We start from the raw sequence: 16,224 nt of genomic DNA, 5'->3' as shown, positions 1-16,224 counted from the left end.
TATTCTGGGGGGTAAAAGAAAAACAGCTCCCACCTCGACTGCATTAGTGACGCGCACAGTGAACGACTTGGATGTAACGATGACAAATCTGGACAAGCCCTTAACATTGTGTAAATATGAATGTGCAACTGGAGCGTCATGCAAACAGATAATCACTCCAATCCAATGCATTTGTCATGTATCTCTTTGCCAGCACTGACAATACCCACTAATTTAGCATCACTTCATGCTGACAGTTGTTTAGAAAGTATGATGAATGACAGAAATCAGCTGCTATATTGAGTCATGCGTAAAGTTAGTCCCCCCCCCCCCCCTCCCACACACACACACCAAACTTCTTTGAAACAGCGACTGCAAATTATATTAAAACGAACAAAAATCCACGAGTGTTCACTTTTTGTGAGGGTAAACCTTCGTGCATTTGTTCCTACTCACCCAGACAAAAACAAGAAAGCTTTACACTAACCTTAAAGAGTGGCCATTTATCCTTTTATTTACACAATCAATCCAGAACATTAAAATCTGAACAACAAAACCGTAATATGTTGTTAATCAATAAACGTTTATTTAATGATTGTTTGCTATTTCTTTTACATTCATCGGAGTATGAAATTTTTTTTTTAACCGTTCTCACAGAAGTTTGCAGATAATTTGGGGTTTTTTTTCATACCCCGATGAACGTAAAAGAACTAACAAACAATACTTTATAATTAAATTTGAATCATTCTTGGTAATAATACCACTAAAAGTTCATAATTTATTTTGAATTATTTTTGGTCGATAAACAATAACGCACAATAAAACAACTTGTCCATATAAAATGACGTCATCAGATATGACGTTCCCACTGGCCTCGGTGGTGTCGTGGTTAAGCCATCAGACATAAGGCTGGTCGGTATAGGGTTCGCAGCCCAGGTACCAGCTCCCACCCATAGCGAGTTTTAACGACTCAGTGGGTAGGTGTAAGGCCACTACACCCTCTTCTCGCTCACTAACCACTAACAATTAACAACTAACCCTCTGTCCTGGACAGACAGCCCAGATACTTGAGGTGTGTGTGTGTGTGTGTGTGTGTGTGCCCAGGACAGCGTGCTTGAACCATAGTTGGACATAAGCACGAAAATAAGTTGAAATGAATAAAATGACGTTCCCTGACGACGTAAGTTTTACGTTCATCAATAAATGAAGAAACTCCCGTTGCTACGTTTGGACCAATAGGATGACGTTATACTGTAATGAATTTAACGGAAATTGAATTATAAAAAATGTGTATAATTAGGCTAATTATAGAAACTGTTTGTCATTTTTGTAAATTTATCGAGGTATATCATTCACAATTTTCACAATAGTAAAAAAAAAAAAAAAAAAAAAAAAAAAAATCAATGTATGTATGCATGTTTGTATGTATGTATTGATGTATGAATATTTATATATTGCATGTATGTCGGTTTTGACTATTACATACATAGGTATTAGCGCACTGGCGCAGGGGATAATTAAATCCTTCCTGGCCTCACAAATTGCCCCATGCCGTTGCTGGGACTCGAACCTGTGGCAATGAATCGCCCGCCACTTGCAGACTTTTTTTTTAAACATTTATTTTTTATTTGTGAAAAATTGTAAAATACATTAATATGAAATGCATACACAGAACTGATGTTTATACAATATATTGCATTAACAAGAAAACTTAAAAACTAATGTTAATTTGTAAATACACATCAAAACACAACTTGCAGACTTGCCAGGATATGTATGTATGTATGTATGTATATATGTATGTATGTATGCAAGTAGGCCCTATGGATTTATTTGCAGCAACGTTTTTAAGAAACTAAAGTGGGGGAGCTTTTAGACCGCTAATTCATTAATGCTTGTGTATATACGATAACTGATCATATTGGTCTCCAATGAATGTGTATGCTGTTACACGCAAGTAGATCTGAATTCGTGATGGCCGACTTATAGCTGTCAAGATAAATATTTTTGAGTTCCACATACACATTCATATTTAAAAGTTAATAGAATCTCTCAACAGAATGCATTAGTCATGAAAAGAAGTCTTCAGTAATATGACAAATTGTTTTGCAAAATTACATTTCGTAGTCTCAAAGGATTCGTAATCACAAATGTTTACTGTAGCATTGTGTTACAAGTACCACAGGCTATTCCCAGAAATAATCTGGCGAAAGCACTTCAAACAGTAACATGTCACGATCCTCTTATCAATATCCAACAACGGAAATTAACCAATCGTTAGTATTACTGTGTTAAAGGTAAGACACATTACGAGTGTATTACCGTTAACAGTTATTAATAACAAACAGTTTGAAGTTGGGATCTCTCTTTTCCTAAATAACAGGCAGCTAAAGCATTTGTTTATAATGTACACACAATTGTAAAAGCTAGTCACTGCATTCAATAAATGTTAATCAGAGACTTGTAAACGGCGCCGTCATAGATGAAAAGTTTTTTTTTTTTTTAACTATCCACTGGAACACATTGATTAATTAATCATTGGCTATTGGATGTGCAACATTAGGTAATTCTGACTCGTAGTCATCAGAGGAAACCCGCTACATTTTTGTCCTAATGCAGAAAGGGATCTTTTATATGCACTTTTCCACAAACAGGAAAACACATACCACGGCCTTTGTCCAGTTGTGGTGTACTGATTGGAACGAGAAAAAAACTCAAACAGTTGAATGGATCCACCGAGGTAGCTCGATCCTGCGACGCAAGCACCTCAAGCGAGCACTCAACCGACTGAGCTAAATCTCGCCCCTAGATGAAAATGCCCGTATCGTAAATAAACGCTACGCTTTTTCTCTTACCTCTAATGATTATAGTTCTAAACTACTCCATTTGAAACGGACGAAAACCAACCGAAGCTGACTGACGAATGATTAAAACGAAAGCGAAACTGACCAAATGTAACGAGTGCCAATAGAACTTAAACGGTTTTTAACCTATTCTGTTAAACCCCGTTCTCACTTGAACGATTTTTTGTACAACTTCGGTGCGACTGAAAAATCGTACAGTAGTGCGATACCCTTACGAATTACCTAGTTTTTTCTACACACAGTCTCACTTGTGCAACTGTCGTGCGACTGTCTTTCAACTCCCGTGCGACATTTCCTTGCGAAACGCCCGACAACGGTAAAACTTTCATGCGACTGCTGTGCGACCTGTACGAGCCCCGTGCAAGCGTTGTGCGACCTGTGTGAGTCCCGTTCAAGCCCTGTGCGATTTTTATTCAACTCACGTGCAACCCGTGCGCACTTGATAAAACTGTTGTACAACCAATCGGAGCGCCGTTCAGAGGGCGCGAATCGCATAAAACTAGAGTCTTTTGACGCAGATATTCATAGCTGCACTTGATGTTCAACACAACACAACGATGCCACCAAAGAAAGAGTTATGAGAAGCAGGCTGGCAGCAAGAAGGGCAAAGCTGACGCAAAGCATCCAGCCAAAACACCCATGAAGAGACGAGGCAGAGAAAGCAAGCAGTCAAGTGAAACCTCCGAAGACCATGAGAGGTTACTGGATCTGTCAGCCGAGGAGGAGGCCCATGCCGACTCAGACGGATGAGTCAAGTCAGTGGCACAGTCAAACCACTCCACCGATGACGTCCCTGCGACAAAGACGAAGAAGACCAAGACGCCTAAGCTCAACTTGAACATGGAGGAGGAGAAGGACTTCCCTGAGTGGCTGGCACAGAACGAGATGCTGTACGACAGGAGCCTTCGTGATTACAAAGATAAGGCAAAACCGGACAAGCTATGGCAGGACAGGGCACGCGAGATGAACGTCAATCCCATGGCCCTCTACACCTGGTACCTGGGTATACGGACACGATATACCAAGTTGAAGGAGAGGGCTCCATCCGGTTCTGGCACAAAGCAACACACTGAGAGGGAGAAGTGGATTCTCAGCGCCTTCGACTTCTTGAGCAAGCATATTGTCCGCAAGCGGCCAAGGACGTCCAAGCTGAAGTGTTTCAGTGCTCCATCTCAACCGAATTTGAACCAGCCATCGAGCCAGCCAGAGCCAGAGCTAGAACTCAACAACTTGGACTAGGATGACTCCATGGATGAGCCACTGAGCCAGGCGAACAGAGGGGCAAAGATGCGTGCAGTTGACGACTTTTATCTGGAAGCGCTGGAGAAGAAGGTTCAAGAGAGTGATTCTCTGCACAAGCGGATCGAGGCACAGATTGCGGCTGTTGCTGACCAGCCGTTAACTGTACGGGATAAGTTCGGGGCCTGGCAGACAGACAAGTACAAGCACATTCACAACTCGCTATGGGATGAATTCGAGCAAGAAGCTTCAAAATTAGTGTCACACTTCATTGCTAGGTCCAAGGCGATACAGACTCACCTCCATCAGCCACAGCTGCAGACACAACAACCGTACAACTGGTCTCAACCCCAAATGGGTTATCAGCCACCGCAGTCTAGTCTGCAACAGACATCTGGTTTGCAGCAAACATACAGCTTCCACCAACAGCTGACGTCTGTGCGCTGTAGTTCTGCCCCGTTGATGACATGCACCTCCTTCTTGCCAATCCCTTCGATGTCCTCACTGCCATCTACTGTTATGGAGTCCGCTGCTACAAACCAGAACACGCTCGTCGTCACTGCTACATCGATGTACTCAATGAACAGCTATACAGATCTCCTCAGCATCCCGTCCAGCTCGCCCAAGACCACGAGCTCACAGCTGAACACACCAGTTATGCCGTATCAGGCGGACGACTAACAGTCGTCACTGCACCATCGTCATATGTAGTAACAGTTTATGACATAAAATTTATATAACTGATGTAATTGTTTTAAGATACGTTTTTCTGCAACATCACAGTTAATTTTTGTGTCAATAACCCAGTTACAATTTTCCCAGTAGGAAACAAACCCATTATGTTGTTTCGACAAGAAAGACAGAAAGAAAAAAAGCATGCAGATGCAATATACTATGTTTTTGCTTAGTTCACTAACAATATCAAATGTCCTCCCTTATCGTTTGAATACCCACACGTATTTATGAAGTAGCAGTGTAATTACTAAAACTCATGGGAAGTTAACCCACAATAATTTTTCTTATTTTATTATTAACGGTAAACAATGTACATGGTATGGTATTGTTTACTAATAGTTTAAAGATTGGTAATATATTTTGAATTAAAATATGAAACAACTCCCCCACCCCAACCCCCCCCCCCCCCCCCCCCCCCCAAAAAAAAGAGAAAAAAATAATAATAAAGGGAAAAAATACCCAGTAGCAGAGTAATTAAGAATCTCAAGTGCTAAGCTATAGTATCATATAGACTTGAATCATGTACTGTGATACGTCATGCTAATTTACTTAGTCTTGATGGATAATTTATATATTTCAGTATGTAGCACGGGAAGATGCTGATGATGGTCATCAGACATGATTAAAAAAAATAAAAATAATAATAATAAAAAATAGAGGAAATAAAGAAATAATTCCATAAATAATTGAATGAATTTTACTATTTTGGTTTAGTATAGTATAACAAAATTTGAACGTTTGAGATAGTGTGTTGGCCCTGAAAAAAGTCTTTAAACGCACCCAGAGTTTAACCTCCGAGCAAGAGAGGAAGAACTATTTTATTTAACGATGCAGTCCCGAGCAATATAAATGCCTTAGATCATGTACTTCTGCCATGGCACCGCACCGACTGGGCTATTGTAATATTGCTTCAGGTAGAGTCGCTGTTTCTTTGCTTCATTCGTGGCAAGGTTTCCAGGCCCCAGGGCCTCCAGGTCGTCAAGCTGGACATCGTCCCGCCAGGCGCCAGGGACCACTTGGTGGTCCTCGTCTTCCTGGTCGACCATCACGTTTTGGAACATCTTGTAGCGCAGCCGCATGATGTTGTGGAGGCTGCAGCAGGCCATCACCATAGCCACCACTGTGTCGGGCTTCTGTGGGAGAGTAGTGAGCAAACACATGAACCGGTTGGCGAGGATGCCGAAGGCATTTTCAATGACTCTTCTCGCCCTCGAAAGACGGTAGTTGAAGATGTGCTCATCATTTGTCATGTTTCTACGCGAGAAGGGTTTCATCATCCAGGTCTTCAGAGCAAACGCATCATCGCCGACGAGGAAGTATGGCGTGTCTTGGTCATCTCCAGGAAGAGGCTCTGCTTCTGGGAAGCCGATCTGCTTGTCTTCAATGGCCTTCTTCAGTTCGCATTGGTTCCACAGTTGGGCATCCGACACAGAGCCGTTGGCACCACAGCTGACCCACAGGAACTTGTAGTCTGCGTCAACCAATGCTATGAGCACAATGGAGTGATAGCCTTTGTAGTTGTAGTACAGCGAACCTGCATTGGCTGGACACCGGATGCGGATGTGCTTGGCGTCGAGTGCACCCATGGTGTGATGAAAGTTCCATCTGCAGCTAAACATCTCAGCAATCTCTGCCGTGTTCTTCTTCGTTTGTGCGTCAGCATCTGGGCCATCAGTAGGCTGTTGCGCGCATCATCTGCTTGCAATGCTACAAGGAGCCCCAACAGCCTCAGTCTTCTCCCTCTGTCTTCCATCTTAACAGCTAGAACTTCAGGTAGCGGATGTTTTTTGGCCGCTGAGGCTGCTTTTTATATGCGGTTTTAAGAGATCCACCCAAGTTGTATGGTAGTAGAACCGCGCTCGTATGGGGTCGCATCGCACTTGCATGATATTCCTATAGTTTGTACAGCAGTGATGGCAGCAGCTTGCATGGATTTAACACAGTTTGCACGGAAGTTGCACGGCAGCCTGATGAATGTCGCACTGGAGTCGCAGGAGGTCCCTTCTGACTCCTATGCGACCTATCAGACTGCTGAACGATTTCTCTACAACCTCTATGCGACCAATGCGAACTGTGCGAACCTAGAGACAGCCGTACGATAATTTTAAACATTTGGAAAATGTCGCACCGGCATGCGACATGTCCGAAATACACACGACACCCCTACAACGTGTGCGAATCATCAACCATAAACAAAACATTTAACAAAATTTGAAAAGACTATTTAATGCTTTTCTTTTAAAGACACCGTTTTATTAATCTGGTGGAAGGTAATATATTTAAAACATTTTAATATCAAATTAATAATGAATGTTAGTCTAGTTCATGTACCAATGACAGATAATGTTATTTTGTTAAACCGAGTAGTATGGTAGAAATGGCTAGTGTATTTTCTTTTCTTTTTTTATTATTACTAAAGGGTTAATAAATTAGAACATGCTATACAGCTTAGCCTGACTTATGGATTTCATTGCTTATGTATTATCAAATCACCATATATTAATTAACATGCCATGGCGTCAGATTAAATTTGATTCTTCTAAGCATCATTTTCTCTTGGGAAATGTAAATAAATCTGTCCACTGCGGATGGTACTGTTAACTGTTCAAACCTAATATCTGCCCTCTAAATAGCAATGTCATTGTAATAAAAAAAGAAAGAAATGTTTTATTTAACGACGCACTCAACACATTTTATTTACGGTTATATGGCGTCAGACATATGGTTAAGGACCACACAGATTTTGAGAGGAAACCCGCTGTCGCCACTACATGGGCTACTCTTCCTATTAGCAGCAAGGGATCTTTTATTTGCGCTTCCCACAGACAGGATAACACAAATCATGGCCTTTGTTGAACCAGTTATGGATCACTGGTCGGTGTAACTGGTTTACACCTACCCATTGAGCCTTGCGGAGCACTCACTCGGGGTTTGGAGTCGGTATCTGGATTAAAAATCCCATGCCTCGACTGGGATCCGAACCCAGTACCTACCAGCCTGTAGACCGATGGCCTGCCACGACACCACCGAGGCCGGTGTCATTGTAATATGACGTGTATTACGGGAAACACATTCTACAGAAGTTCATCTAATCTGTTTTGGAGGGCGGGACGTAGCCCAGTGGTAAAGCGCTCCTTTGACGCGTGGTCGGTTTGGGATCGATCCCCGTTGGTGGGCCCATTTGAACTATTTCTCGTTCCAGCCAATGCACCACGACTGGTATATGAAAGACCGTGGTATGTGCTATCCTGTTTGTGAAATGGTGCAGATGCCTTGCTACTAATGGAAAAATGTAGCGGGTTTCCTCTCTAAGACTATATCTCAAGATTACCAAATGTTTGACATCCAACAGCCGATGATTCATAAATCAATGTGCTGTAGTGGTGTCGTTAAAGAAAACAAACTCTTTTTGTAACTAATCTGTTTTGGGACCCTGTAGTGTAGATCATAGTTCATTGACTCAACTTTTGAATGGCCACTTGGACATCGTAGCCCAAGAGTTTCAATGACTCAGCAACGAGTTTGTCTAGATCGTGATGAGCTGTCCACGTGGGTGTAAGGATGACACGTCTGTAAAGGAAATGATGGTTATGTAAGGCGCCATCAACCGATCTGCGCTGTTGATCGATCGCGCTGCGCCATCAATGGATGTGTCGTTATGTAGCTCGCGCAAGCATCGATTGATTGCGCAAACATGGATCGAGTGCCCCTGCGCCATCGATGGATCCGTTGCTATCATAGCCATCGGTAGACCGCTCAAGCATCGATGGATCGCGCAAGCATCGATATACATTGAGAAACAGCATAGCATAGTGAAGTGAATGATCACTACCAATATGCTTCTGAATTAAATGCTTTACTTCAAAAGTATTGTACATGTACTGCTTATGTTTCCTTATTTTATGTGATTTAATCAAACACAAATCGCGAATTCAATATGGCGTCCACAAGTGGCGGCCATTATGTATTATATTACTAGAATTCTAGATTATATGTCTATCTAATCATACCATACTTATTTGTCACTCGGTAAAGTTGAAAATGTATAATGTATATTTGGGTATTGTCGAGTATACATTCCTTTACCTTTGACATTTTATGCGTGTAGTGAGACATTAATGCACAAGCAAATGAAAAAGATGGGGGGGGGGGGGGGGGGGTATTAATGTTAGCCATAGGGAGTGAAGAATCTAGCATACCCAGATATCGGTATTGGCTGTGGTGATTAGCAAAACTGAGAGGCTTGTAAATACCCACCAAAAAAACAACAAAAACAAAAAACAACAACAAACAAACAAACAACAAACAAACAATAACACAACAACAACCAAACCCCTACAAAACAAAAAGAAGAAGAAAACAAATAAAAAACCCACACAAAAAAACTCACCCACACTTCTCCCTAAAAACAAATCTAAAAAAAATAAAACTATTAAAAAAAACCCACACACTACGAAAAAAAAACCCCAACAACAAACAAACAACGAAGCCAAATAACTAACCAACCATCCCAGAAAAAGACACCGAGATCAATTTTGAGTATTAAACAGTTGACTAACATTCCAATTTCAGTCGTTTCCCTTTATCATTTGTAGAACGATAATCGACGCTGGTTAGTAATAAAATGATTGAAACCTTATCATCGAAATTAAAAGAACGATGCCTGATCATAGTAAAAATTTATATGTGAATAAAAACGAGGAGTAATTGCAAAATCGAATTAACGGTGAACATTTTCTTAGTAAATCGATATCAAAAGTCATTTTGTGAACCAGCGATGCGGAATATTTCTGTATAGAAACATAAACCAAAAAAAATGGCGTCTTTCGTTTCGTGTCTTTAAACTATTCGTTTCTCCCCTTAGCAATTAAGGATCGATCCATTTTCACAACAATTTTGCCTTTCAACCCGTCGCGCCTGATTCGAGCAAAATCAGTCTCGTCATCATCAATACTAGCTAACCCGTTTACTAAGAATCGTAACTGCACTGCTCGGGGCAGCCGTGCCTGCAGCTGGCGTATTAGCGAATGGGAATTACTGCTTATTAATAAAACCATATTTCATAATTACGTAGATTTGCTTGGGGTTTTCACCCTGTGCTGTGTGCCCGCGGATAACTGTTCGTCGTACCACTCAGATTATTATTTTCCCGTTTGTTTGGCAGTCCTTCCTCCCTCTGGCCTAAAACATCATTAAAAGGTTTGTGGCACATAGAAAAACAAAATCGTTGACTTTGTCTACTTAACTGAATTAAACGTCTACACCAATTCTCTTCATCGTTGTTTGAAAAAAGTCCAGATATCTCTGAAGCTTCAAATGTCTGGAGACGACTGGGAAAAAAATAAGGAAAAACCATAAATTTAAAGGGTGAAGATTTAAAAAAAAAAACGTTTTACATAGCTGTTACAGTTACTCATTGATTTCCTCTTACTTCCTTGCATTTGATCCAGAATGTAGGCTATTGAGTGACCAATGATGTCTGTAGAGTGGCAGTCCTCATAAAAAAAAAGAAACCTGATTGTGATTTTTAGAAGCAATCACGATTGCCCTTTCGACTCTGTGCAGTCATGGTTTTGTAATCAAAACGGTTTTGTCATTCAAATTTACAACATTTGCATTTAATTAATTTATATGCTATATCTCATTTCCTACGCTCTAGGATGTTGATGTTAAAATACCTGTTTAACGATACAACAGAAAACTGTTTTAGTTGATGTTAAAATATCTGTTTAACGATACAGCAGAAAACTGTTTTAGTTCTTGTTAAAATATCGGTTTAACAATACTTCAGGACACTGTTTTAGTCCATATTGAAATATCTGTTTACTAGTTGTCCGATAAGTGACTGGTACTCACGATAAGGCCAAACAAAATCAATTTCTGGTCTCTGGTCAGCGCGCTCGTCGATTTTGACCCTCGCGCGTCAAACCTTTTAGCAAAATTTCCTGCGGTATGATGTCGATTTTTGCAGGGATTTTCTTGCTATCACGGAAAACCACATTTGGAGCCAAAATGCCATCGCGCATGAACTAGGACGTGCATTCTGATTTCAATTTAAATATGCCCTTTATTTCGGTATCAAATATACCCACCTTTTCTGTGCAATCCATGCTTTTAAAACATTAAGTTGAAAAATAAAAACGGCATCACCGCATCAATTCTGGACCGACTTTTTTTCTCTTTTTTTTTTTTGCCTAATGAATACCAGTGTGTTCTTTTGAGTACGCTTCTAAACAGCAACACACAGGAACCCTCCCGTCTCTGAGCGATTTTTTCCCCAATATAATTATTTTCCGGGGGAGCATACTCGAAGCCCTCTAGAAACGTCGTTCAACACAGTTAAGACCCCACCCCTACATATTGTTTGTGCACGCACACCTGCAACTTGTGGTATTTCTTACACACGTTGGTGAGAACATCGTTCGTTATTTTTGATAACACTCACTTGTTTACACATGCACGTGTGTTGACAATTTCAAGACATACGACTAGCTGCTCCTAAGTGATGACCAGGTCACCAATGTCATACATCCAATGAAAAACAGCACCATCGAAATCGATTACACTGTGACGTATAGTTAACCTGACAATCATTTATCTGTGACGCGTACGTCAGCTACAAAATCAAGGGCTGTAAATAACTTTTAGTCGAAAAAGATTTTAAATTTGCTTAAAACCTGGTTTTTAAACATAATATGTAAGAAATAGAATACTACATTCGTGTCAGTTAAATACCATTTATCTTACAACTTGTTGTTTAAAAACGTATCCAACTCGCTTTTGCTCGTTAGATATTTTTTTAAACAACTCGTTGTAAGATAAATGGTATCTAACGGTCACTTATGTAGTATTTTCTATATACTAGTTCTTTATTCTATTTTATAACTATTTTCATAATGCCTTCTAGACAAAAAATAGTAGAACAATCTAGAAAGGTGCCCAAGATTTGTTTTTTTTAAAGTTCTTTTAGGATTAGTAGGTTATATGCATCAAATAACAGCCGAGTGTCATTTAAACGAATTCCAGGGGGTCACAGGGGGCCAGTTTGAACAAAAGAAGGTAATTAGTAGTAGTTGTTAAATATCAGTATATTTGTTCATAAATAATAATAAATGTCTTATTTTGCCTTTAACATAAAAACTAAGTGCCAGAATATATCTGTCTTGCAGTTTAATGTTATTGAAGAATGGTGAGGGTATGATGATCTCATACACCCCATAATTGTCCTTCTGTTGTATACATATACGGTAAAACAATTTAGCAAAGTATCAAACCTTTGTTTTTAAATTTATACGCCGTGGGTTATTTTTAAAAATTATCACGTTCAATAAAGGAAGGAAATGTTTCATTTAACGACGCACTCAACACATTTTATTTACGGTTATATGGCGTCGGACATATGGTTAAGGACCACACAGGTATTGAGAGATGAAACCCGCTGTCGCCACTTCATGGGCTACTCTTTTCGATTAGCAGCAAGGGATCTTTTATATGCACCATCCCACAGACAGGATAGTACATACCACGGCCTTTGTTACGCCAGTTGTGGAGCACTGGCTGGAACGAGAAATAGCCCAATGGGTCCACCGACGGGGCTCGATCCTAGACCGACCGCGCATTACACGTTCAATAATAATGTTTTTTACACACCCGTTGGTGAGAACACCATGCGTTATTTTTGTTAACACATAGTTGTTTATTCATGTACCTGTGTTAAAATTTCAAGACATGCGACTGGCTACTCCTAGGTGATGACCAGGTCACCAATGCCATACATCCAATGAAAAACTACACAATGGAAATCGATTAGACTGTGACGTATTATTAACCTGAAAATCATGGGTCTGTGACGCGTAAGTTAGCTACAAGTGCAACGGCTGTAAATAACGTTTAGTCGAAAAAGATGTTTGCTTAAAACCAAGGAAGAAATAGAATAACACATTCGTGTCTGTTAGATACCATTTATTTCAGTCCAAGTTATATTAATGTAGGCCTACAAGCTCTATTCTGTTCGTTTAGGTACGTTTCGGTGCTTCGTTGGACCCGTCTTTTCTCGTAAAAACGTTTTAATGTTCACCAAAGGTTAAACGTCGTTCATACTCTCTTTGGACTATCTGTTGTGTTACCATTACCCTGACTAAGATATATTTTGTCTATTTGTAGAAACTTGAAAAGAAAATGAGACGCGAGGCGGAAGGACTCGAATAGACGCCAGCTCTGCTCCGTCGACCAGACTGAAGTAAATCCAAACCTGCTGTATTATCGGCTGTGACAAGGCTGACTGACATTTTGTCCGGGCACTACTAGAACGTCCTCGCTAATAAAACATATTTTATCGTACCATAAATTAGTCATAAATTAATCAACTTTATTTATCATTAGCGTGTGCGTGTATATATATATATATATATATATATATATATATATATATATATATATATATATATATGAATTTGAATCGTCACGAGTGTTTTTAATATGGAAAATGTCAACCAAGTCTATGTTAAACGGCATTTGTCGAGGCTCTGTCTAGACAAATACCGTTTAACTCAACGTGATTGATATTTTACGTTAAAAAACACGAGTAGCGAATTTTGTTGATCCTATAATACTTCTAATAATAACATTTTAATTTTATATTTAGTCAATCACATTTCTAAAGTCGCCTCCATCGGTAATAATACGTCATCAGGATTAGCACAGATATATTTTGAAATCACGCACTTTTTTTTTTTTATAATTAACTAAATGTTATCAAAACGTTACGCTCAGGCACACAGCGTGTTGGCTTGTAAACAAATGACCCATTGACAGCATAAAAACATTATTCTTACATCATGCGTTATTTTTGATAACACATATAGTGATGACATTTTAAAGACATACGACTGGCTGCTCCTAGGTGATGACCAGGTCACAAATGCCATATCATCAAATAAGAAATGCACCGTCGAATCGATCACTCTGTGACGTACAAGTTAACCTGAAATTGACTTGTCTGTGAGTCTGTGACGCACAAGTTACGGTAACTATAAGCGCTGGGGCCGTACATAGGTTTTAGTTGGAAAAGACGTTTAAATTCATTTTAAAACTGTTTTCTGAAGATATGTAAGAAATAGAATACTATATTAGTGTCCGTTAGATACCATTTATCTTACAACTCTTTGGTTAATAACGTATCAAACTTGCTTTTGCTCGTTTGGTATGTTTTTAAACAAATCGTAAGATAAATGGTATTTAACGGCCACTCATGTAGTATTCTCTATTTTACCGCATTAATAAATGCACACACACACACACACACACACACACACACACACACACATGTATATATATATATATAGAATAACGTCTGTTGACACAATTTTGGTATTTTGTAATAAATTAATTACAACTTTGTAGTAATTCAATCGTAGACTACTTAAATCTAAGCAAACATCATTTACCAACAATCCTTAATAGTCTGTTTGCCTGGGCACTAAACCTTGCAGGTCGATACTCACAATTGTTCTTTGTGGTTTTTGTATCTTTGGAAGGTACTGACTGAAGATCCAAGGGGTGCAAACTTGGCATGCTTGAGCATTTTTAAATATTCAAGATGTCTGCCAAAACACAGAACCTGGTTATTTTATTACATATAGAGAAACTGTCGATGTCCATGGCAGAATTCTTGGATCAAGACATTCTTGAATACCCTAGGATAATTGTAACAGTGTAGACATTTAAATTCACGATGTCCGCCACTATAAACGTCAGAACAAAGTTTATTTTCTTTAACGACACCACTAGAACACATTGATTGATTAATTAATTATCGGTTATTGGATGTCAAACATAAGATAATTCTGATACATAGTCATCAAGGGAAACCCGCTACATGTGTTCTAATGCAGAAAGGGATCTTTTTATGAACTTTCCCACAGACAGGAAAGCACATACCACAGCCTTTGACCAGCTGTGGTGCACTGGTTGAAATGAGAAAAAAACAACCCAATTAGGTGATTCGATCCTGCGACGCAAGCAACTCCTGTGAGCACTCAACCGACTGAGCTAGATGTAATGTTGCATCATGTAGACCAAGTTAATAACCTTGGTGTGAAAAATGGGCAAGTCGCAACTTAATTTCGTTGGCCATTACAATGTCTCACTAACACTGTAATGCATCCGACATCTACTTTTCTCACCTTAGCATTGTAATTACTTTTATATATATATATATATATATATAGATAGATAGATAGATAGATAGATAGATCGATATATCGATAGATAGATAGATAGATAGATAGATCGATATAGATAGATATAGATAGATAGATAGGTAGATAGATAGATAGATAGATAGATCGATATAGATAGATATAGATAGATAGATAGGTAGATAGATAGATAGATATAGATATACATATATACATATATACATATACATGTACATATACATATACATATACATCCGGTTATACCTATAATATCACTAAACGAGTAGCCATATACACGTGTATTAATAAAATACATATATCAACGAAAAGGATGCTGCCAACCAACAAGTATTCAATTTTGAATGATAGACGGCCAAACAATGTACACTAACAGAACACTTCGCCTTCAGCACCCACATTACCCAGTCGATGAAATTGGTTCAAGTTCTTTATTGCGTTAAGCTTTACAGCTTTACCAGTCTAATTAAAATTAGCTCCACTATTACATGTGGATCTTACAGCATCCCGTTGGATCTCTCCAGTTGACCTTTCATTCGACCAATCAAAACCTTACTTGAAAAATCATGCCAGTGATTTGATGATGATGATAACCAGTTTAACGTGCCCATATACCACTAGGGTTTCGAACACGCCCATCCCGAGTCCGACCTCCGATAAGATCGGTGGCCTGACTCGGAATGGGGGGGGGGGGGGGGGGGAGGGGAGGGGTAGTGTTGAAAATGGGCAGAATTTTGAAAATAGCAATTAGTAAAAAGTTAATAGAATAAAAAAATAAAAAAATAAAAATTACAAGCCAAAAAAAAAAAGAATTGACTGCTCGGCCGAATATTTATATAATTTGGAGCATTTTAGAAGGACAGTCCAAAAATAAATAATAGAAAGAAGAGAGGATCGGACTATTTAATAATATTTAAAAAAAAGAGAAGTAACTTCGACATAAAATTTTGAACGAAGGTCTAAATGTTTAAAGTCCGATCTATATGTCCACGTGAGTGACCTCGTTAAGGCCGTTGGAGGTTGTTCTACGGCGAACCGATGAGCGAAGAAACGGCAAAGGCGGGGATGAAGTTCTTCCATCTTTGGTCGGCGAGGATGGTTATGACACTCCGGTAGTCGTTCCCGAAAAGGGCCTTGACGATCCTGTGGATGGTGTGGCTATCCATCTCTCTAACCAGGACCGCTTGTCG

The 16,224-nt window shown here is 39.4% G+C and overlaps 1 protein-coding gene across 1 annotated transcript in view; it reads left to right on the top strand.

Annotated features, from left to right (window-relative positions):
- LOC121372059 overlaps window positions 1-13,157 on the top strand; it is a 75,835-nt gene extending 62,678 nt beyond the window's left edge. The window contains exon 4 of the mRNA XM_041498313.1: window positions 12,981-13,157. Within this exon, the coding sequence (XP_041354247.1) occupies window positions 12,981-13,025 (45 nt within the window). The 3' untranslated portion in view covers window positions 13,026-13,157. The remainder of the gene's footprint in view (window positions 1-12,980) is intronic.
- The last annotated feature ends 3,067 nt before the right edge of the window (window positions 13,158-16,224 follow it).

This window comes from Gigantopelta aegis, chromosome 4 (genome assembly GCF_016097555.1).
Source record: "Gigantopelta aegis isolate Gae_Host chromosome 4, Gae_host_genome, whole genome shotgun sequence".
NCBI lineage: Eukaryota > Metazoa > Mollusca > Gastropoda > Neomphalida > Peltospiridae > Gigantopelta > Gigantopelta aegis.
Note: the sequence above shows the minus strand (reverse complement) of the source record. Positions and strands in the feature narration are given on the sequence as shown.